General features: G+C 49.0%; 3 protein-coding genes across 4 annotated transcripts in view; 1 reads left to right on the forward strand and 2 right to left on the reverse strand.

The window, feature by feature from the left end:
* Positions 1-4,046: 4,046 nt before the first annotated feature.
* On the reverse strand, positions 4,047-7,373 carry mul1a (mitochondrial E3 ubiquitin protein ligase 1a). 2 transcript variants are annotated; one of them, XM_060059392.1, is made up of 6 exons: positions 7,243-7,373; positions 6,760-6,897; positions 6,437-6,524; positions 6,042-6,162; positions 5,551-5,782; positions 4,047-4,914 (listed from the first exon to the last, which is right to left on the reverse strand). In XM_060059392.1, the coding sequence occupies exons 2-6, from the start codon at positions 6,874-6,876 to the stop codon at positions 4,411-4,413; spliced, it is 1,062 nt and encodes a 353-aa protein (XP_059915375.1). In that variant the 5' UTR covers positions 6,877-6,897; positions 7,243-7,373; the 3' UTR covers positions 4,047-4,410. The 2 variants fall into 2 exon arrangements, with proteins under 2 accessions (XP_059915375.1, XP_059915376.1); XM_060059393.1 differs by lacking the exon at positions 7,243-7,373 and adding an exon at positions 7,054-7,214.
* Positions 7,359-12,351, forward strand: alg3 (ALG3 alpha-1,3- mannosyltransferase). The gene is made up of 9 exons (XM_060059391.1): positions 7,359-7,584; positions 7,887-7,986; positions 8,307-8,454; positions 8,908-9,068; positions 9,302-9,422; positions 9,678-9,883; positions 10,168-10,243; positions 10,493-10,638; positions 11,185-12,351. The coding sequence occupies exons 1-9, from the start codon at positions 7,404-7,406 to the stop codon at positions 11,378-11,380; spliced, it is 1,335 nt and encodes a 444-aa protein (XP_059915374.1). The 5' UTR covers positions 7,359-7,403; the 3' UTR covers positions 11,381-12,351.
* Positions 12,352-12,363: 12 nt separating this feature from the next.
* vwa5b2 (von Willebrand factor A domain containing 5B2) overlaps positions 12,364-23,237 on the reverse strand; it is an 11,041-nt gene continuing 167 nt past the window's right edge. The window contains 20 exon segments of the mRNA XM_060058940.1: positions 12,364-13,522; positions 13,646-13,769; positions 13,913-14,027; positions 14,156-14,206; positions 15,357-15,485; positions 15,687-15,821; positions 16,138-16,479; positions 16,866-17,109; positions 17,399-17,733; positions 18,083-18,299; positions 18,417-18,602; positions 18,769-18,815; positions 18,818-18,882; positions 20,237-20,439; positions 21,711-21,785; positions 21,787-21,822; positions 22,254-22,283; positions 22,285-22,462; positions 22,575-22,698; positions 22,824-23,016. Coding sequence (XP_059914923.1) covers positions 12,797-13,522; positions 13,646-13,769; positions 13,913-14,027; positions 14,156-14,206; positions 15,357-15,485; positions 15,687-15,821; positions 16,138-16,479; positions 16,866-17,109; positions 17,399-17,733; positions 18,083-18,299; positions 18,417-18,602; positions 18,769-18,815; positions 18,818-18,882; positions 20,237-20,439; positions 21,711-21,785; positions 21,787-21,822; positions 22,254-22,283; positions 22,285-22,462; positions 22,575-22,698; positions 22,824-23,016 — 3,555 coding nt within the window. The 3' untranslated portion in view covers positions 12,364-12,796.

Here is a 23,237-nt window from a genome sequence, read left to right on the forward strand (position 1 = left end):
ACCTGTTCCAATTGTTTATTAATACCATTACTATTATTACATCCAATCGGCCCACTAATATATGCTCTTTTAAAATCGAATCTCCTGAAATGGGATCTGCCGTTGGTGTTAAACCAATGTTTCCTGCCCCTGTCCTTACATGAGAAGCCCTTCATCTCTTGGTTACCTTCTCTGGTGATGACTCACTCCTCTGCCCGCTGTGAGGACGTGAGCGATGGCTCTCTATAACTATGTGACCTCTGACCTCCCGTCTCTTTTCCTGTCGTTGCGTTCCAAAGACTATTCCAGAAGATCAGGGGTGGTTTACCGATGAACGCAGCGCCAACATTTTAGGAGCAAAAATTAACAACAGCAATCCTCAAGCTCAACGGGAATCGCCTTAGTTTGAAGATGTGTAGACACACAGCCAATTTGATAATGATGCAAAACGACAGTTTTGTAAAAATCCAATTTTTGCTTGCTGGTACTTATATTGGTATATCTACCATTTTATCATTATATGATAGATATATAGCCTATGGTATGGAGACACATTATATTATAATGACTAAGACACTTTATCTAAGCTAAGGGTTTTGTTTAGCCCCAGATAGAATAGAATTAGTCAGATTGTTTTGGTGTACCTTTCCTGACAACATCCTTTTCTTATTTATAGATATGTATATATATATATATATATATATATATATATATATATACAGAGGGCCCTCCAACGCAGCACTAGAGGGGACGAGTTGATTGATAAGGTGTCCTGAGGTTGTTCCAAGAGAGGGGTCAAGGGTTTTCCCGTGATGTCATCAGTCAGTGTCAGAGATGGAAGACCCTTTGGCCCCGGATGCAACAGGTGTCCCTTGAGGTTTCCATCGTAGGCTTTCCAGGAAAAGTACTTCACTGCTTTCGCCAACTAACTAATACTCTTTCAGACGGCAGCCATGTTGTCTAGGGAGACCGATATAAAGCCCTTGCTCTCCCGCACTCTCTCGCGCGCACGCACTCTCTCCTGCTCTCTCTCTAATAGTTGCTCTCCAGGAGGCAATAGTTCTTAATCATCAAACTCATTCTCCCAACCTCATCCTCTCAACTGCAGTCTGCAACCCTTATTTGTGAGTGTGTGTGTGTGTGTGTGTGTGTGTGTGTGTGTGTGTGTGTGTGTGTGTGTGTGTGTGTGTGTGTGTGTGTGTGTGTGTGTGTGTGTGTGTGTGTGTGTGTGTGTGTGAAACCTAACCTCCGATTACAAGCAAATCACAGCTGCTGAGTCACTCTGTCTCTATCCCTGAATCCCATAACCAATCTTTTACTAATATGTGCGCGCACACACACACACAGTCACACACACACACACACACACACACACACACACACACACACACACACACACACACTAACACACACACACACACACACACACACACACACACACACACACACACACACACACACACACACACACGCTTGTTCCACACTTGTTCCTCCCTCTTGAACAGTCGAGAACCTGGTTAAAAAAACACCAATAACAAGCTGAGAGCATGGAGTCTGATCTAAGATCGATATGACCCCTGCCTAGAGGTGTGTATGTGTGTGTTCGTGTGTGTGTGTGTGTGTGAGTGTGTGTGTGTGTGTGTGTGTGTGTGTGTGTGTGTGTGTGTGTGTGTGTGTGTGTGTGTGTGTGTGTGTGCCTGCGTGCGTGCGTGCGTGCGTGCGTGTGTGTGTGTGTGTGTATGTGGTGTGTGTTTGTGTGTGTGCCTACTGCCTATGGTGTTTTTTTCTTGGTGGAGAAAAATTTGTCTAAATGAACCAGGAAAGATATATATAATCCATATAATTAGAACATTGATTTCCAAATAGAGACAAAAACTTACTACAGCTGCAGCCCTTGCCCAAATGGAAGTGCTTCTTTGGTTCTCTCCCCTCATCATTAAAGTTCATGCTGTTCCCATGCCTCAATTATGTCTCTCTCTTACTCTATCCCCCCCCCCCCCCCCCCACACGTTCATTGGAGCTGGTTCTGAGATGAGAACAGAATAAAAGCCAGAGGTGGATTCAAGCAATATCACAGAAGATGCTAGTTTGTATACTTTTATTGTGCAATTTTACACATTGTGCTGAAATCCCAAATGAGATCACCCAACAGATGGGCAAAGCCATGCGTCCGTCCTATCCATTATGCATCCTACAAACCAGCAGTACCTCTGTGCCATCACGATGGCCTCCCTAATACCTCTGCTTCTCTCTTCAGGGAAACCGCACAGCAAGCTCTTGATGAGAAGAGAAAGCCGGCAGTCACACACGACGTCGGGGAAAGTGGGTCAGCGAGAAGGCGCTTGCCAGGCAGATGGTGGGCACCAGACAGCCGTGGTAATTGGCAGCGTGGGGGCTTGCACGCTGTTATGGCTCCCTTCCACAGAAACATCAATGTCACCTAGCGTCCCGCTGCCCGTCTGCGTGTTTCCAGAAGCCTCTCTGCAAGAGCTAAAGAATGATGAATGACGAGGTTGAGTCAGGACTGCTACGGTGTGAGGCAGGTTTGGGATTAATGGTAGATGGGAAGCCTTCTTTGATATTGTACCCATGTCCTGTCACGATAAGTCATGCTAGACGTTAAAGTTAAAGTTCAACAACACCCATCACCAACACAACCTTGGTTTAGCCTCAACCCTTGAAGTACTTCAAGGTACTTATTGTATTTCAAAATATCATCATTGATCAAGGGGTGTCACAATTAATTTGATACAATGAGTTGTATTGGATATTCTGATAAGCCTGTCATCGATGAAGTTGTGACATCGGGTCAAACATCCATGGCTGAGAGACTGATGTTTTCCGACTCGTGTCATCCTCAGTACTTGCATGTGGAAAGGGAGACACCTAGTGGTCAAGCAACTATTCAAACCCAAACGTGAACTTCTTTAATTAGTAATCCTACTAGGAAATAAGCCAAAACACATTTCCTAGTAGTGCTTGCAATGTGTATCCGATGTCGGCCCATGATGTCATCGGGGATGCATCATGCCGACACGGCAACAAACACTATAAATACATTTAATAATAGATGTTTAGGCCCCGGAGCTCTTCCGCCCCAATGAGAGCCAACAGAAAATAGACGTTGTGCTGTCTCATTGTTGGAACCATGTAGGATAATGAGCCAGTAGCAACAGTCTAGCAGTAGCAGTGTTTTTTTCTGTGCACCGATAATAGTCTGCCGGGCACAGTAATAGTCTGCTCCATGAAGGGCCACAGCTGTTGCTCCGTAGAGAGGGCTGGTGAAGTATCTGTCACAGTGAGCCCTTAAGACCGTTGGGGGAGATTTGTATGGCCTTTTCCTCCTTCACCTGCTCAGAGAATCTTTTCTCTGTATCCCCCTCCTCACCCTTCCTACCCCCTGATCCCACACACACTCATTAGTGTTCTCTACCCCCGAAACATCACTGCTGCGAAGGAACCCAAACAACAACACTGCGTACGGAGGTGGCTTTTATCTGTGTTTCAGGCTGACATCTTCCCAATGCTCATTAGAACATGAGCGGGTTTGCTTCCTCCCTGTGCGTATGTGTGTGCGTGTGCGTCCGCGCTTTAAACATTTCCAGCTTGAGCAGTAGGGAACCTTGTTAAAAAGACTGTTCTCATCTATATGTAAACATGACCTCCTTTGCTGCCTGATGATAATTTCCAGAATGGGCGGAAAGAGAGCTGATGTTACCTAATGTAATAATATCTAAGGACTCATTATTCATGTTACTTTGGAGGAACACAATTTTTTTTAGTTCTCGCTTACCTACTTTCTACAATTCATACTATTTTATGATACTTTCGTTAAACTCATTTTAATCATTGAAATTATTGCTTGTTTGCTATCAAAACAATATGAAAAATTCAGGACCATTATACTTCCAAATATATTATGCAATATACTTAAATGTTCTCTTCATTGCAACATATTATGTCGTGTCCTTTATATTTCTGTATGATGGTTCAGTTGTCTGTAGATGTATAATCAAGGCACACTTGTCCTTTATTGATGTGGTTTCCTTAAATACAATAAAAATATATGTTTTTGGAGGTATTTAATCCGTAGGACTTGAAACAGGTAAATTGTAATAAAACACAGTATGTTAGACCTTCGGCATCTAGTGAACCACAACTTTTCCAATGTAAGAGATAAATAACTTACGTTAAAGAAAACATTGAAAGACCAAAACCAGAATATATTAGCTGTTGCCCTGTTGACTGTACATATTTCTCCCAAAAAGTAGGTATTGTGTTGTGAAAGGCATAGGAAAGGACTTGACCCATTTGGTAATAAAATTAAAGGTAATAAAAAAACGTGTTTTCATGTGATTGAAGGGCTAGGATGATCTTCACAGTATCTGCGTTCAACTCTTGAGTAAGGCACGGTCTCTGAGTGAACGGGCTTCAGGCCTGGTACAGGGGCACCACCCTCCTGATGGTCTGCCTGCATATGGGGCAGGTGGGCTGGGGCAGTGCCTGGTAGCATCTGTAGCAGCAGCACACGTGACCACAGTCCAACAGAACGCAGCCACGCGGCCGGCTCAGGCATATCACGCAGGCGTTCTCCAGGGGCGCCGCCGCCTCGTCCCGAGAGGTCCCGGGGCCCGGCGGCGATGCGGAGTCGGCCCCCAGCGTCTCGAACTCCCGCCTCAGGCGCTCCTGCTCCCAGTGGTGCTTCAGGCTGCGGTAGTAGCGCCTGGCCACCCACAGCAGCACGGCCGCCCCGGCCAGGGCGAACACGGCGGCCAGCACCTGCCACGCCGCCGCCTGGTTCTCCTGGTCGATGCGCAGGGTCTCAAAGTCCGCCGTGGTCAGGAAGTACTCGGAGCCGTCCGTGGGAGGGCGGAGCTTCAGCGCCCGGTCCGTGTCCAGGATCAGCTCCCCCACGCCCGTCAGAGTAGTACCCACCTGCAGGAAGACACACTGCGTTAGAGACCGCTCCAGAGTCACCTCGTTGGCAATTAACATAATCGTCTTCAAGTTAAACAACCAGTGAAGACAACGTTTTCTTTTAAACTTGCAAATTAATCTCATATGATGTTAACATTGTAATCTATGCCTTTTTCCGAACGGCATGTGTCTGGGACCTCACGATCGCAGCGCAGCCTGTGTGGATGGTGAAGCCTCCGCCCGGTGTGGGTTAGAATTCCCGGACACATATAGTGTATTGCTAAGGTGTGTGTCGCATTTCATAAACAACATCCCCCATTATAATTCTCATACACAATAACTTTACTAAAAAAGGATCACAAATATGCCATGGACCGTAACCATTGCAACTCTCCGCCCAAAACACATTTTTTAACATCTCGTAGTGTTCATAGTCCAGCAGAAATGGGTTCACTGGCTCTTTAAGCAAAATTATATCTTCATTCATTAGCGATTTCCGGAGATCTGTGTCTTGAACATGTCTAGCGCAAACAGGGGTAAGCTTGGCTCCCTCCACACTCAACGGGTTCTTGGTTCAAACCCCAGTGTCTGCAGTTAAAGCTGAATGCCTTTATATACAGTACCCACCACGGTGAACCCAACCGTCAAACCCACCCTGAGCATCTCTTCTGTCTCCAGCTGGCCTTTGGGCTTCTCCCCGCTCAGGTACTGTCCGATGATGTCGCTGAAGCCGTACGTGGCCTGGTGGAACTTCTCGTGGATCACCTCCATGTTGAGGGCCGACGCCTCCAGGGGGGACAGCACCCGGACCACCGCCTCCTCCGACCCCGCCAGGTGGAAGGGCACGGCGTGCACCCGCTGGTGCAGCACGCGCTCGCTGTCCGTCCTGCACGGAGACACACGCGCACACACACGCGCACACACACACACGCACAAATTCCAGCTGGATGTTCTGTTCTGTTAGGTTAACAATGGGGGTTTCCCCCAATTGAAAGGGGAAGTTGTTCATTGCTGTTGTTAAGAACTTCACTTATAATAATCCCTTCCATTTCTAATATTAAATGTTGGTTTGATCCTTCGACCATATCGCGGTTTAAGCGCAATGGAGCAGCCGGGTGTTTGTCTTAACGACCCCCCGTCCTCACCATGCCCGAGCCAAGCCGTTCCACACCAGCTTGTGTTCCCTCAGCATCAGCTTCTGGACCACGCCGACGGCCCCCTCCTGGAACTGGCTCCTGAGCGGCTCAGACACGGGCTGAACCGTCCCTACGCGGTACACAGACGGGCGTGAGCTGGGTGTAGGGAGCGGTCGACAGGACCCAAACTGTCTGTGTACGCGTCCTACATATGTCCAATATAATGTACCTGCCATATTTGTAGTTTAAGCTACCTTGCACATCTACGCATCTGATCGGATGCTAATTAACCTTTGTCCGTCCTCTTTTGCGAGTTCATTTTCCCAGTTTCTCCCTTACTGAAATGTGCACTTCATGGCCATGATGCTCTCACGAGGGTACCAATGACAAAAGAGTTGGATTACCTTCAATGACAACATACTGTAGACACTTTCCAGGGGTAACGTTTAGAAGGTCTGCTAGCTTTCCATCCAAGGTCAGCTGTGGAGCATCCTGTTAAAGAAATCCAGAAAGAAACAGTCCTTGACAGTCCTTGACCCAAATATTTACTAATGTTGACACATTTCAACTCAAGCTGAATCAAGGCATAGGCTTGCACATGCAGGCATTTACAAAACATTCAACTTCAGACCCTCCAGATATGATTCAAAATACTGCATGGATAAGATACATTCAAGCAGACGATCACATGTGAAACCATATGGTGATATTTCAATCCTGAACGTACTTTTAGCTTATCTACCGTCTTCTTCTTCTTTCTGTACACGTAGTACAGGATCCCAGAGATTGTGAGGCTGGTGCCAAGGCACAACGCCTCAACAGCACTTACAGGAAATTCCTCCATTCCATTTGCACCTTCTTCCACCTATGAAAGAAAATGTAACTGCTTAAAATAGGAATTATCTGCATGTGTCAGACAATCAATTCCAGAAACGACTACGTATCTCTGTTAATAGGTGCAAATAAGCTTGTTTGAGAATGCATATCAGTTCAGTACAACTAAGTAGCTGTGTATAATGACCTTATCGTTACGGATAGCTCCAATATTTAAAGGGCATGAAAGACGCGCTCATCGCAGTTGCTTATCTTTTGGATTATTCATATTCACGCATTAAAATCATACGTAGAACATATATTTAGCTACGCTCTTGTTCATTTCAATAAATGTTTTGTGAGCGACTTAAATGCATAAAGAATCCTCATTGTTTACCTTTAAAAGGAAAGTGTCAGGCTGTCATTGCGGAAGAACCTGTACAACTTCGGGTCACGTGACGTGGGTAATGACGCCGGAAGGATTTGCCTTGGTCACATGACCTGGGTGCGAAGCCGTCTGACGTGTGTTTTCCGGTCGCTCCACTTCTGTACGCCGAAATGGCAGGAGTTGTTAGGAGAAAAGCCCCTGGCCAACACTCTCATGTGTGGGCAAAACTTCGAACATTATGGCAGGAAAAGCATTTAATTTTGTTCAAGCCAGAATACACTCTTATGGTGGTGTCACTTCTCTGGTTGTTGGAAATTGGGATCAATGTATGGGTCATACAGAAAGTAGCGTGTAAGTAAAGCCATTGCTAGTTTGCTAGCATGCTAAGCGTTTTGCATGCATTTTAAACGTAGCTATTAGCTCAGCTAGCATTAGCAGGCAAGCCCCTGCCACCTGTCAAAGTATATTTACCCCCCTGCATGACCACGGCCATCACCTGCTGTCTACAACATGAATTAAACTATTCGCGTGTGGTGTTTACTAATCTGTGCATTTTTAACACTTAATGAACAGATTCAAACAATTCAATTTTACAAATGTTAGAAGGATTTGTGATCATTAGCCATGTATTTAAATATCTGCTTATTATTCAGACACTGAGATAGACTGGAAGGCGTACATGGATGAGGTGGAGGGAGTCATTAATGGTACCTACGACTACAAGGAGCTAAAGGGAGACACCGGCCCCTTGGTGTAAGTAAATCAAAAGTATACGTTTCAAAATTGATCTCTGCTTCGAACCTTGCCTACATTTAACTCAAGGTTTGTTGGTCATTTTTTATTCAGCTTGAAATCAGCCCAAAAGTAGTTTTCAAGAACAAGAAGATCATTAAGTACTGATTCTGATCCGTCTGAAATTATTGCTATGAGTGAGTCCTCAAAAAAGAATGGATTAAACTATACTCATGTCATGTTCTATCAATCGATGTTCCATATTTTTGGGTATAAAATGAGGAATGATCATGGCTTTCGAATTACCATGCATTTAATTTAACAGTCTGTTTGTGTTGTAGGTATCCTGCAGGGTTTGTCTACATCTTCACAGCACTGTACTACGTCACCAGCCATGGGGTGAACATCTGTCTGGCTCAGTACCTCTTTGCTGCTTTCTACCTCATCACCCTGCTGCTCGTGTTCAGGATATATAATCGCACTAAAAAGGTCAGCCCAGACATGTTCATGGAATTGGAAACGGTTATATAGTATGGACTAATTTGAAAAACTCGACCATTCAAATGTTAATAGTTACAATAGTGTCTATCCATAGGTGAAACACTTTAAGCTTCAATCAGCAGATTTTTATTTTGTCTGATAAATAGTTTTTTGATTGAGTCTCACGATTGCAATTAGTTTATTCCACATAACTGGACATACAGATCCGGAATGCATGAACACTTTGAGATGAGCCAACCGTGGAGTATTCAAAGCTTGTATATTTGCAAACATTTACACGTTTATATTCAGGTAAGTTGAACTTGCCTTCCTGCAATCAGAAATAGACTTAAGTTCAACAGTGACTGTGTTTATCTCAGTGTTGGACCGTTGTTCTTCAGGGTGGTACAGGTTAAAGCTAGGGTGTTTTGTTTTAAGTCCTCTCCTTTTGCGTGGTTCCAGGTTCCTCCGTATGTGTTCTTCTTTGTGTGCTGCGCCTCGTACCGCATCCACTCCATCTTCGTGCTGCGTCTCTTCAACGACCCGGTGGCCATGTTGCTCCTGTTTGGAGCCATCAACCTCTTCCTGGATGGACACTGGACTCTGGGCTGTGGTGTTTACAGGCATGTACCACATTGTTTGTGTTAGTTTATCAATAGTGTTACTGCAATAGCAAATATTAAAAGAGAACCCAGCTATTTTTAGCACAGAGTCAAACAACGTAACCACTAGACTTGCCTGCCTACTGCCTTATGTTACCTTACTTTCAGATTATTTTTGAAATAATAATGGATTTGTTTCCATCCTTAAAATCGATCATGAATAATGTGCTTCTCTCTCCGTCTCTTTCTGACAGTTTAGCAGTGTCTGTGAAGATGAACGTGCTTCTGTTTGCCCCCGGCCTTCTCTTCCTGCTCCTGTCTGAGTTTGGGTTAATCAAGACCATCCCTAAGCTGACTCTCTGTGCAGCCATACAGGTGGGTGTCAACCCCGCCAACACGCCCACATGCATGTCCTGAGTCCTGTCTGATTCCATTACAAAATGAGGTAGACTAGGGGTTTCCTCTCTCAAGTACTCTACCAATGTTGATTTTGTTTTCTTTTAATATTCAAAGCCCTATGTCTTATTAATTAATCTGTACTTATAATGTTGAGTGTCAAGACATTTTGTCTGGTGTTACAGGTGGTGTTTGTCTAACTTACCGGGCCATCCGTCTGCTTTCCCACCACAGCTGCTGCTGGGCCTGCCCTTCCTGATGGAGAACCCCCTGGGCTACATGAACGGGGCCTTCGACCTGGGCCGCCAGTTCATGTTCAAGTGGACGGTGAACTGGCGCTTCCTGCCCGAGTGGCTGTTCCTGAGCCGCTCCTTCCACCTGCTGCTGCTGTCCGCTCACCTGCTCACCCTGCTGCTGTTCGCCCTGCGTCGCTGGAAGAGGTGAGGCGGGGGGCCGGAGCGGCCCCCTCGGGGAATGCTCCTGCAACCACACATAGACTGGGAGATGGAACCACTCATTATTTGATCTGCATGTATGTTTCAAATATGTGTGTGTTTGCATATAGATGTTTAATTAAGCGTCGTTATTAATTTATTTTATTTAGCTTTTTTTGAAGATTGTAATATCAAACCCTTAAATGTACTATTTGTTTTTCCTTTTTACCCCTAAGGTGTGTTCATTGTGTGCAAAATCAAAGTGACATTTGTTTTTAATCCTTTTGTAGGCCCGGGCAAAGTGTTCTTGACCTGCTGAAAGAGCCGTCTAAGAGGAAGAACCCTGCTCAGAAGCCCACAGAGGATCATATCCTTTACTCTCTCACTCTGTTGTGGATGGGTGGTCAATTTAACTCTAAATGCACAAAATAATAATAATATGTTTGAGTAATCACATTTACCACTGTTTCCAAAGTAAAAGTTATGACCGTTAGAATTATTGTGAAAATGCAAATTTCAAGGATAAGGATCTGCCATCTGTTTATTTAATTATGAGCCGATTCAGCGTCACTTTTTTACGCATGGCAAATCATATCATCCCTTAATGACGAATCACAGCTGGTGCTGATACTGTTTGCCTCTAACTTCATCGGGATGTGCTTCAGCCGCTCACTGCACTACCAGTTCTACGTGTGGTACTTCCACACTCTGCCCTTCCTGCTGTGGAGCGGAGGGGTCGAGAAGCTAGCCCCCCTGCTCAGGTCAGTGGAGACCCTCCGTTGGTTAAAGGTGCTGTGTGGAGGATTTAGTGGCATCCAGTGGTGAGGTTGTGTAGTGCAACTAACAGTACAATTAGAACATTCATGTTATATTCCATTTCTGCCAAGTCCGTACCGCTTGATGCCACTCAATTCTACACAATGCACCTTTTAAAGGACCCCTATTTTAGTTATCAAGTTAATTAGATAAGCCCTCTATCTACCAGTGGACTGTCGAAACTGGTAGGCTGGTGGTTTGATCTTGTATGATGATTTATGTTTTATTTATGTTGGATACATTGTACATGATGAAACTACCACTTGATCTCACTACGCCTCACCCTGACAGGGTAGATTTACAAATATTACATTTTGCAGGGGCACTTTTTTTTTAATGATTTTTTAATAGTGAGGAATTGTATTTGGAATTGGCAACATATAAAGAAGCTAGTAGAACCCCATAGCTTTCCTTCATCCTATCCAGTTCTCACTCCTAACGTGAGCCTCGTGTCTCCCCGTCCTCGACCCTCGTGTGTCGAGGGCACACAGGCTGCTGATCCTGGGTCTCATCGAGCTCTCGTGGAACACCTACCCCTCCACGGAGTACAGCTCGGCGGCCCTCCACGCGTGCCACCTCGTCATGCTGCTGTCCCTGTGGCTGGCCCCGGAGCCGGCCCCGGCCCCGGCCCCGGCCCCGGCCCCGACCCAAGACCAAGGAGCGCCCCAAAAGGACAAGCAGCTCTAGGCTCCGTCCCAGCTAGACTCGGCCAACGCTGGAGCGTGGTTAAGGTCGGGGCCTGACCGCTGACTGAGTGGTTTCCGTCCCCCCGACCCTCTCCCATCTCCCACACCCGCTTTGCCACAGCCGGTCCAGAGGGTCCCCCCTCCCCCCCCCCCCCCCCCACCCCCCGAGTGGACTGTCTTAAAATGGAGGAGCGTACGGTTCTGGCCGTGTCAGCTACTCACCGGGGGGGTCACCGCCAGGAGAGAGCTCACTGACCTGGGGTGGGGAGGGGGGGGGGGGTGATCACACCCGTGGCAGGCCAGGTGTGTGTGTTTGTGTGTGTAACTCCTGCGCTGTGGTTCAGCAGGGGAACTGAAGGGGGTCTCTCAGGTTCCGTTTTAAACTAGATTGTAGTCAAATGAGAGGGTTTCAGCGTTGAAGGAGAAGCTGTGAAGGTTTGCTGTGCTGTAATATAGCTTGATGGAGAATGTGAAGGACATGTGTGAGTGGACATTTACCACCGCCCCTCCTACTTCTCTGTATTTATTTTGTTGCGTAATTGTTACCAAACCATACTTTAGAAAAATGGTCATCATTTACAAGTGCATCAATATTGGCGCAGTTTACTGAAAGAATATGTTCTGTTGTGTTGCAACAAGTGAAAGTCTAAGCTTTACGTTCAGCTGTGTGAGGAATGCGTTTTGTAGATCCACAGGCATGAGTGACTGCCAAAAATAGAATGCAATAGTCAGGCAGATTCCTGCACAACTATGCTAGGGACAATCACGGCACTTCAGCATTTATTGTATTTAACTTACCTTCTTATTTCAATGTGGCTCTTCACAGAATAATCATTTTAATGTGAACAACGCGCTTCTTTTTTTATTCAACTAACTAATGACCGGTTACCATGTTTGTTTGTTTTTGGTGCAAATTCACTGTTTTCAAAGTGATTTTATTTTGTAAAACAATAAATTCAAATTATTGATTAATCATGAGTCAAATACATATACAAATCCACTCTTTATTGTTACCTGATTATGGTACTCAGTAGTAGGCTATAAACGTTTTAATTAGTACACCCACTCTCCCCTTGGGCATCAAAGTATATATTAGGAGCATATCCATATAACATTCATATGAAAGGCATGTATGTCATATGAATGCGCAAATGACATCCAATTTATAAAAGGCAACTTGGTCAACGTGAAATGTCAAGTAGTCATGTCAGAGAGCAGTCGGAACAGAATCTAGCGCAAGGCATATCATGTGAAATCAATCTTGGCCAGGGGACACTCCATCAGCTTGGCCCTTACATTGAATCCCTACAGTGGCGTACTCGTGGATGCACTGGCACTGCCTATCACCAGGGCCCTAACCATTACAAACACTACTGCTATATTTGGCATCCCCCCCCCCCCGTTGCCCCCGCCGCCCTCACATGTTGTTGGGGTTGTAACACAGCATGTTGAGCTGGATGTTCTCGTCCCAGTGGCGCAGCAGCAGGAACAGCTGCCTGGCCGCCCCCTTCAGCCCGGCCAGGTCCACCTCCTCGGGCAGCCGCTGGCCGCGCAGCCAGAAGTCGGCCTTGGCCGCCACCATCTCCCACTCCATGAAGTAGCCGGCGCAGCGGTGCTCCAGCCAGGCCAGAGCCACGGCCGTGGCCCAGCTGCAGCCCACCACGTCCTCCTGCTCGGCCCCCCGGCCCTCCGCCGCCACCGCCGCCGCCGCCGCCGACGGGTCCGCCGGAGAGCCCTCGCAGGCGTCCGTCTCGGAGCCGCGCCCGCTGTCCGGCTGGCCCTGGGAGACCTGCAGCTCCAGGGAGCCCTCCTCGGAGCTGGGGGGGTCGGGCGCGGCGGCCGCCGGGGGCTCGCGCTCGGACTGACGCCTCAGCCGCGCCCGGGGCTCCAGGCCGAGGGGCGCGTGGTCGGGGGTGTGGTGGAAGGGGGGCGCCGGGGGGCGGGGCAGGGAGGAGGTGGTGCAGATGTGGGGCTGGGAGGGGGGCTTGCCGGCGCTGGGACAGGTGCAGCGGAAGGGGGGGCTGAGGCTCCGGCGGTGGAGGCTGTAGGGGGACGCCCTCTTCAGGCGGTCCAGGGGGATCTGGAGGCAGTCGGAGTAGGTCTCCGTCAGGAGGAAGGCCCCCGACGCCAGCTGCAGGCGCACCTGAGGACACAGCGGCGAGGCGTTCACAATCACAGCATCTACGTTCAAGCTGGTGTCGTGTATTTCTGGGTCATCTCGTGCGCTTTCATGTCATGAATGATTCCCGTCTGTCGGCCTCATCACCAGCGGCAGGTAGTCTGGAGCCTCCGTCTCGGCTTGCTTCTCCGTCTCGGCCGACAGGCAGTGGGTCTTGAGAGGGATGTGCTTTCCGGACGACACAGAGGACCTCAGTTTGCCCAGGGGGAACCTGCACACACACACACACATGCACACACACACACCATGTTAATTCACCTCTGAAAACTCCTGGGTTTGCGCTTGGAAGTTTGCGAATGGTTTGAAAACATGCTTGATAGTTGTTTGAGGGCCCGTGTCAGGTGAAGGCCCCACCTGGTGCCGAAGAAGCTCTCCATGGATTTGCTCTCGACTGAGCGCTGGGAGCGCGAGCCCGAGGCGGGGGGCGCCACGGCAGGGGGGCTGGAGGGGTACCCTCCGCCGCCAGCGTCTGAAGAGTTACCAACGGTAAATCCACAGTTTACATCTCAACCTTCTCGCTTACTAGGCACAGGACGTAGTTAGAAAAGAGCTTTATTAATGGGAAAGAAGGCCTTAAGGGCTGGTTACAGGTCTTACTTGAATCCCAGGATGTAAGGCTACATGGTGATGCTGGGGTCTCATCCTTATCTGAGAGGAAGAGACAAAGGGAATTATGTTCACAGAATTTTTTCAATTTAAATCACAACCTTTTATATACCTTTTATTTAAGAATAATCTCACCACAGTGCAATGACAAAAAAAAATACATATGCTGTAAGTCATGGTATTAGGACCATGACTCACGATAGTTTAGGGTGGTGACTTGCAGCCAAAATGTACCGGGTTCAAACCCCGATGTCCACCGTCCTCCTGTACCCCTTGCCCCTACCTACTCCTTGATCATTTTAATCTGAGTTCCCCTGCGCCCCTCTAGACGAGCGTCCTCTGAGAGGCCTGAGTGGTAGTTCACTATAGGGCTGAGTGGTGGTTCACTATAGGGCTGAGTGGTGGTTCACTATAGGGCTGAGTGGTAGTTCACTATAGGGCTGAGTGGTGGTTCACTATAGGGCTGAGTGGTGGTTCACTATAGGGCTGAGTGGTAGTTCACTATAGGGCTGAGTGGTGGTTCACTATAGGACTGAGTGGTGGTTCACTATAGGGCTGAGTGGTGGTTCACTATAGGGCTGAGTGGTGGTTCACTATAGGGCTGAGTGGTGGTTCACTATAGGGCTGAGTGGTGGTTCACTATAGGACTGAGTGGTGGTTCACTATAGGGCTGAGTGGTGGTTCACTATAGGGCTGAGTGGTGGTTCACTATAGGACTGAGTGGTGGTTCACTATAGGGCTGAGTGGTGGTTCACTATAGGGCTGAGTGGTAGTTCACTATAGGGCTGAGTGGTAGTTCACTATAGGGCTGAGTGGTAGTTCACTATAGGGCTGAGTGGTGGTTCACTATAGGGCTGAGTGGTGGTTCACTATAGGGCTGAGTGGTGGTTCACTATAGGGCTGAGTGGTAGTTCACTATAGGACTGAGTGGTGGTTCACTATAGGGCTGAGTGGTGGTTCACTATAGGGCTGAGTGGTGGTTCACTATAGGGCTGAGTGGTGGTTCACTATAGGGCTGAGTGGTGGTTCACTATAGGGCTGAGTGGTGGTTCACTATAGGGCTGAGTGGTGGTTCACTATAGGGCTGAGTGGTGGTTCACTATAGGGCTGAGTGGTGGTTCACTATAGGGCTGAGTGGTGGTTCACTATAGGGCTGAGTGGTGGTTCACTATAGGGCTGTGATCCGGTATACCGGTGGAGTTCCAGGGCTCTTCTATGTCTCCGCTGTCCCTGCTGGTGCGCCGGCGGCCCAGCCCCACAGAGTAGGCCCTCTGCCTGCGACTGCCTGACTGGGAGCCCTGGCCCGTCCCCAGACGCTCGTCTGCACACGCACACGCACAGTGACCACAATAGAGCCTCATCCACAATGTTGTTCAGACCTGAACTTTATACGTACTAGATCACATCACATTTTAGACAACAAGCTATGAATGATAATATGAATGATGAATAATGAATGATATAGTAATGATATGAATGATGGCGATGAATGTGTTTGTCGCGCGGCTTGCTGGGGTCTCACCTGCTCTGACCTCCAGGCTGCCGGTCAGGCCTGTGGCCGTGCTGCGGTCGGTGGCAGCGAAGGTGGTGTACATGCAGATGATGTTGCAGCGCCTGCTGGTCTGGATGGCTTTCACTCTGTAGCGCTTGGCCGGGCCTGAGACAAGCACAAACATTCATGCCGGCATAGAAAGTACAGTAAGTGTGTCGTAAACAATTTTACAACAGACTTTGTGTCCTTAACCTAAAATAAACGTTCTTTGCATTTCTGATTCCTAGTCCTCTCTGCACTATGTCAAATTGTTATCATATATGGTACATATATTATATATATTGTTCTCCAGCTCATTTGTAAGTGGCTTTGGATAAAATTGTGTGCTGAAAGGACTAAAGGTAAACGGTTTGGATTAAGTATATTGTCAAAGGTTTGTGTGTGAGGCAATCAAGAAATAAATAACCCTGAAACCACCCACCATGCTCAATGTCGCTCTCCTTCTCCGCCATCTTCTCAAAGTCTCTGATGACGGAGCGGGCCGTCAGCTGGTGGAGCATCTCCTCCCAGGGGTCCTCGTATCGCCCCTCCCTGCCGCCCTCCTCCTCTCCGCTGTCGGGGCTGCCCTGCTCCTCCGGGGCCCACAGGGGGCCGAGGTCCACCGTGACCTCCCAGGACATGGGCTGGCCCCCCAGCAGGCCGTGGATGACGGAGCGGCACTGCCTGGGGGGGGGGGTCCCCTGGGGCTCGGCGCCGGTGAACAGGTAGTCTGGGTCTGTGAAGTGGTCCCAGTCCAGAGGGGAGGCGGGGAACAGAAGCCCGTCTGAGGGAGAGAGGGATGGATGGACGGACAGATAGATACGGTTAGACGGATATAGATAGAGATATAGATAGATGGATGGATGGATGGATGGATGGATGGATGGATGGATGGATGGATGGACAGACATACAGATAAATATTGATAAAGAAAAGCTAGATATACGAATTTATGAATATATATAAATAGATAGCTAGATACAAAGGTAGCCTGATAAAGAGATAGATAGAGACAGATTTCTGTAAATGGAGAAATAGAAACAATGATGGAGGAAACTAGGCACTTCAATAAATGAATACATTTCAGTAGAAAAACACAAAAGAAAGAAGGAAAGCTATAAAGAGAGCAGAGGGCTGAGGTAGAGGGGTCCTTCATGGGGGGCGGCTCACTGGAGTCAGTGAGGCTTCTGCGGGCGAGGACCCCTCTAGGGGTGGAGTAGGTCTCTCCGTCGCTCTCCTCCAGCCGGCCGCCCAGGGTCTGGTCGAAGGACACCCTCTCCAGCGCCCTCCGCAGGCGGTGCATGTCCAGGTCGCCCTGGGGGGAGGAGAAGCTCCGGGCCGCCATGGTGGAGCGCACCAGAGCCCGCTGTCTCTTGCGGGCGTCCTCCACCCCAGACAGCCGCCCGCTCGGGGTCTTGGGGGTAGGGGGGGGGGGAACAAAAGAGGTTTATACTAAACAAATGACCAAAAACAGAGATGCTAAAAAAAAAACAGAGCCACTCCAGCTTTTGGAAGTAAAAGTAGGGTGATTTCTGTTAACCTCATTGGTTTGTTATCAGCGGTACCCAGATGAACCGCTCTGAACATCAACAAGTAAGAGAAAACACATATGGCGACGGTGCTTGATAGGGTACAAGCCATTAGAAGCCTAATTAACTTCCTGGAACCTAGAATCAGCCGGGTTTTAATGTAATTAGTCTTACCCTCTTGCTGCTGTTAGTGCTTTCAGAGGAGAGGTCCTGTTGCCACGGCGACTCGGACCAGCGGGACAGCGAGGTCTTCTGCTCCGGCGCGGGCATCTTCTCCAGGCCCTGGGGCAGGGACCCCGCCTCCATCAGGGGCCCCGGGCGGGAGCCCAGGGGGAAGGAGGGCCCCCCGGCCGCCTCGGACACGGAGGAGGCGTCGGTGTGGGAGGGGGGCCGCGTCGGGACGCCCCGCTCGCTGCTGAGCGAGCAGCGCGTCAGGACGTACTGCTCCTGGATGTAGGAGCGCTCCTGGATCCTCTGCCTCACGTCACTGGTCCCGTCCTGCTCCACACCTGGACCGGGCCCAAAGCTAAGAGTCAAGGGTCAGCCCCGTATGTGTGCTGGGAGGCAGGAAAGGTGGATGCAGAACAGAAAACAAGCTAATCTCACGGTCTCTTTGGACAAAAGTGTCTGCTAAGTGAGTAATTGTGGTGAAATCGTAACTCTAAACTGTGAGTTGATGAATGCCTTTGTCCTCTCACGGCAGGGAACAATGATCATTCATCCATAGGAGCTTCCAAAAAAACAACACATAGAGGCTGTGTGTGTCTCAGGAGAGTTGATTTGTCTTCCTCACATCCTGTACTAGTCTACCTGTTGTGAAGCGTGTGTCCACCCCAGGCGCCCCCTGGAGGTTCTGACCTGAGCTGCTGCTCGGGTCGGCCTCTCGGGCGCAGGAGAACTCGCAGGAGATCTCCCTGGAGATCTCCTTCAGCGCGTCCTCCAGCTCCGTCACGTCCGTGGACGCCATCCCGGGGAGGAGCTCCGAGGTGGAGGGCGGGGACAGCTCGTCATTGGACGGCCCGAACACAGAGCCGGTGGAGCCGCGACTGGCCCGCTTGTCGTCCCGTCCGTTAGCCTATGGTAGGACAGGGATAGGCATGAGAGTGGCGTCTGTCTGTCTGGCAGGGCATCATTTGAGTTATCACATGATAAATGTGAACACATCTTTTTTATTTTTTTAGAAAGCCCCTACCTCCATCTTTTTGCCTTTGTAATCCGACATATCGTAGAGAGTACAGTAGCCAATCAGCCGGTTCCCAGGGTAGAGGGGAGGGATCTCATTGGGGGAGAGAAGAGCCTCCATGTTCTCAGGGAGGTACCAGTCGATCCGCAGGTCAGTCAGCACCGGCTCAAAGGCCTTCTTCAGTGACTTTATTAACTGAGAACGTTGGACATACCATAACCATTACTATTCAAATGAAAAAATAGAGGTGTGAATAATGACATCAACATGTAAAAATAACAAACTTATTATTATAAACCAATCTCTTTCCATTTGAATTCACACGTTCTCCACTATGTGGCAGTGCTGTCACTTCTCCAACCTTTGGCTGAAGTCTCTCCTCCTCATCCAGGAACTCTGTGCTTCCCCAGTCAGCTTGGCCATGCCCTGCAGCAGCCTTCTGCAAGCGCGCGGCCCCAGGCCTATACCAAAACACCTTCACAGGTGATGCTTGGGTTAATCCATGAAGGATATAATTCATTCATTCATTTATGAATAGCTGAATAAATGAGGTAATTCAAGACAAATCTTTCCTCTACTTCTATTCATTATGTGTAAGTTATACAATTGTCTCCCTCTTATTACATGACTAAGCATCAACCTGATCATGTTCACTGGTATACGCGCGTTGAGGCATATTGAACACATGGAAAGGACTGCTTCTTGTCGCTGAGGGTATATTTAGTGGCCGTCAAGATGGACAGAACCGTTATTTGTGTCAGAGAGAGAGAGAGAGAGAGAGAGAGAGAGAGAGAGAGAGAGAGAGAGAGAGAGGAGAGAGAGAGAGAGAGAGAGAGAGAGAGAGAGAGAGAGAGAGAGAGAGAGAGAGAGAGAGAGAGAGAGAGAGAGAGAGAGAGAGAGAGAGAGAGAGAGAGAGAGAGAGAGAGAGAGAGAGAGAGAGAGAGAGAGAGAGAGAGAGAGAGAGAGAGAGAGAGAGATTACAAGCCATTTGGCTAATTAGAAGTCTGTGAAGGATAGAGGACAAACGGAGCGGGAAGCTACAGCATTAATGGCTCTGGAACCCACAAGGGACCCGTCTGGATGGCAGTAAATTAATCAACATAAAGATAATACTGTTGTGAAACTCCTGAACTTGCCCTAACTTTGTGTGTAAAGCAATATACTCTATATCCACACATACACATAACGTATCTTTGTTTAGTGTATCATCTGTTTTAGTATTTTATTATTTATAAAATCATAGGCTAAATGTTATGTTAATTATATGTTATTAAGCATCTTAAAGCTGTATAAACCTAGTGTGCCGGTCTAATTTATGAGAGTGAGTAGATAGAGGTTTGACAGCAGCGTTAATCAGCCTTAACCTTGAGTGGACTGTTTTCAGTGTTACCATGCCCACATAGTGCCTCGTCCTGACAGCTAAAGTCCAGCGCTGCAGCGGAGAATACTGATGAGGGAGGGGCAGCCTAGGTGGAGGGACTGGAGTCTAGGGAGCGGAGGACTGGGTGGGGAGTGGCGGTGGTTGAGGTGTGGGGGGACACACTGCAGAGGAGAGCACTCAGTAGGATTAGTGGGCGGGGCTGTGGACCGCCGGCTCCCCTTCCTGGCAACTTTTCCCTTTCTCTTTTTTGCACGGTTCTGACTCCTTAACCCTTTAACCCTACTTCTACTACTATATACTTTTCCTGTAAATTATAAACTCTAAGCTACTCTCGTAAACTACTACCATTAACCAGTGTGGTACTGTAGTGAACTTGTCGAGTGCGATCACTAAATGTTCCCCCTCTCCGTGATGAAAGCGGGTTCCTCCACCAGGTCCGTCACTGTACCTGGCCGTGCATGTGTTCCTGCGCACCATCTCCAGCACCTTGCCCACGCCGCGGACCGCCCCGTCCGTCACCACGAACACCTGCCGGGGGCAGGTCCGCTGCACGGGCTGCTGGAAGACCCAGGACAGCGCCCCCTGCAGGTTGGTGCCCCGCATGTCGGCCCGCATCCTCTGGACGTACTCACACGCCTGCACCAGAGTCACCTAGAGGGGGCGGGGGGGGGGGGGGGGGGGGGGGAGCGAGGGGAAGAGTTTTGGGGACGCGAGGGAGGGAGAGGTAGGGGGAGAGCGAGACAGAGGGAGGGGGAAAAGAGAGACGGAGAGATGGAGAGTGAGGGAGGGAGAGGGTAGGGGGGAGAGAGGGAGAGAGGGAGAGGAGCGAGCACAGTGAGGTACAGAGAAGGATAGAGAGAGAGAGAGAGAGAGAGAGAGAGAGAGAGAGAGAGAGAGAGAGAGAGAGAGAGAGAGAGAGAGGGACATAAAGATAGAACCTGATTAGGTTAGGTTAGTGCAGATACCTCCAGCAGTGAGGTGGGCCTCAGCCAACAACACCTGCCCCAAAGCTCTGCCGCTTCCTGCACAAACAAACCCAACACATGTCTGTGTTGCTGCGATGCATCCACCCCTGTTTGACCTCACATGTGCCAATTAGCAAACGCAGAGTGTGTGTGTGTGTGTGTGTGTGTGTGTGTGTGTGTGTGTGTGTGTGTGTGTGTGTGTGTGTGTGTGTGTGTGTGTGTGTGTGTGTGTGTGTGTGTGTGTGTGTGTGTGTGTGTGTGTGTGTGTGTGCTGGTGTGTGTGCTTGTGTGTGCGTTAGTGTGTGTGTGTGTGTGTGTGTGTGTGTGTGTGTGTGTGTGTGTGACTTTAGAGAGGAAGAGCTGAAGCTACCTCGGTCTAATATAGACAGAGTAAACACCCACAGGGTAACTAACACCTGCCTTGAAGCTGCCTCAAATCACACCATGGGCAAACATGGAGGGGGGGCTGGGGGGTGTCTCCGACCACGGTTAAAATGCATGAAAGGTCACCATATGGTCCGCTGTATGTGTAATGACTGTCCTCGCAGACCCCTGGACCGGCTAGAACCTGATACCCTGGCTGCTACGGCAACCCAGGAGCCGGCCTGCTGCCTGACTACTGAGTGGGAGGAGGCCGCGGGACACAAGCTCCCAGCATGCTCCTCTCCCGTTTCACCACACAGGCCTCGCCACAAGGAGGGTACATAAGATCTGGGAGTTGAGCCCGATTTGTGAGAGCCACTGACAACCTTCTAAAGTATGTATTTGTAATTCTTTATCCACCATGGTTGATTCATTAACACTATAAGATCTTCGGCAATGATTTTAAAGCAAGTTAAGCTAGATTTACATTTAGTGGAAATGAATGTTACCCTACGTCAAAAAAAGTGAAGATGATCCTTGTTTGTTGGAGGTAGTAATGGTACTGCTAGGTAGTAACGTCGATGCTACACTCACGTCGTTGCAGAGCTTGCTGGAGGTGAACAGGGCCTTGATGGTGGTCCCGAAGCCCACGATGTTGAGCATGGTAACCCGGGGGTAGGCTCTTCAGGGCGACCACCATGCCCTCCTGTCAGCATCACAACAAACAGGGCTCAGGTCAAACGGCTCACAAAAAATGATACACATGTTCAACCCCTTTCTCACTCATCATAAGGAACCAAGGTTCAAATCAAGGGGTAGTTGATGCAACTTTTATCTGAGTTAAATTGCTCCATAGGAACACCCATACCTTCAAAACATCTTTAAATGGGAGGAGAAGATGTGCGGTGGCTGTTCAAATGACTACATGTTATGAGCTTATTATGTTATAGCAGATGACTGTATCACAAGCGACGTAATGGGACTTCAGATGCATGTCATTTGGAAGCAGGTTAGGGTTGAGGCATCTTTATATCCTTCCCCTTTAGACTCAAGCCAACCCTTCCCCAAGCTCCATTGGAGACGGCGGTCCAACACCAAGCTGACCCCCCCCCCCCCCCCCCCCCCCCTGCAGCTCACCTTCACCCGGCGGATGTTGGCGCCGCTCATTGCTGCCGCTGCGGTCGATGAGGAACACCAGCTCCCGGGTGGCCTTGTGGAGGTCCAGGGGGTCTCCCAGCAGGTCCGGGCAGAAGTTGAGCATCAGCACCGGGCTGCTCATGATGTCCTTGTGGTAGCGCTTCCTCACAAACTCCAGCTGAGGGTGGAGAGGCCAGCATAAGGCAGAGCTTATGATGGGGGATCGCTGACAATAATGCTGATGATGATGACGGCGGTGATGTTGATTGTAGATGATGGTGATGGTGGTGGTGATGAAGATGAAGATTCAAACCCATTTACTTCTTCTCAGGTTCCGACTCCTTCCGGGCACATCGGATGTAGTCCCGGCGTGCACACATCTGTTTTTCAAACTGGCTGAAGGAGAGCCTGCCTCTCTCCAAGATGACCAATGGACTGTGAGGCTCTGGGGAAGGGGTTTCAGCGGGGGGGTCAATCAGGGGCCAACAGACACATGCATCAAGTCAGTGAAGTGAAGCCAGTGGGGATTAAAACCCCCAACTAGAAGAGCGCCATGTGTGTGTGACTGACCGCTGAGGTGCAGGATGACCTCGATGTGCCGGTCGTAGGGGTGCTCCTGGGCCAGAGTGATGTAGGTGGAGGAGGCGCTCTGGGCGCCGGGGTCCGCATCGGCCCTCAGGGCGTGGGTGGGGCTCTCCAGGCCTGGGGGGGCGGGGGGGGGCGGGGTGGAGGGTACAGTCAGGTACAGAGAGGAACCGATTGACTTTACAATAAGGGTACATTCATTCACCATTAACTAACGATAGCAAATATTTAGGATGGATGTAAATGTGTGCTGTGTATCTCACAGTAATGCTATAGATAAGTATTACTGTCACACTTTAATATCCATATGACGGAGCACTATCAACTATTTGTTAGACGGAACATCCTGCCCTGTTAAATGCAGACAAATGCCTCTATTTATAGATGACATTTGTTTTC

The sequence above is a fragment of the Gadus macrocephalus genome, chromosome 8, assembly GCF_031168955.1.
Source record: "Gadus macrocephalus chromosome 8, ASM3116895v1".
NCBI lineage: Eukaryota > Metazoa > Chordata > Actinopteri > Gadiformes > Gadidae > Gadus > Gadus macrocephalus.

Bases quoted from the DNA above. Each gene is read 5' to 3' on its own strand.
- mul1a (XM_060059392.1), bottom strand. From the start codon at position 6,876: ATGGAGGAATTTCCTGTAAGTGCTGTTGAGGCGTTGTGCCTTGGCACC. The intron at 5,783-6,041 runs GTGAGGACGGGG...GTCTCCGTGCAG, and splicing joins AACGGCTTGGCTCGGGCATG to GACGGACAGCGAGCGCGTGC. The intron at 4,915-5,550 runs GTGGGTTTGACG...GTCTTCCTGCAG, and splicing joins AGACAGAAGAGATGCTCAGG to GTGGGTACTACTCTGACGGG.
- alg3 (XM_060059391.1), top strand. From the start codon at position 7,404: ATGGCAGGAGTTGTTAGGAGAAAAGCCCCTGGCCAACACTCTCATGTG. The intron at 7,585-7,886 runs GTAAGTAAAGCC...CTTATTATTCAG, and splicing joins GGTCATACAGAAAGTAGCGT to ACACTGAGATAGACTGGAAG. The intron at 8,455-8,907 runs GTCAGCCCAGAC...GCGTGGTTCCAG, and splicing joins TATATAATCGCACTAAAAAG to GTTCCTCCGTATGTGTTCTT.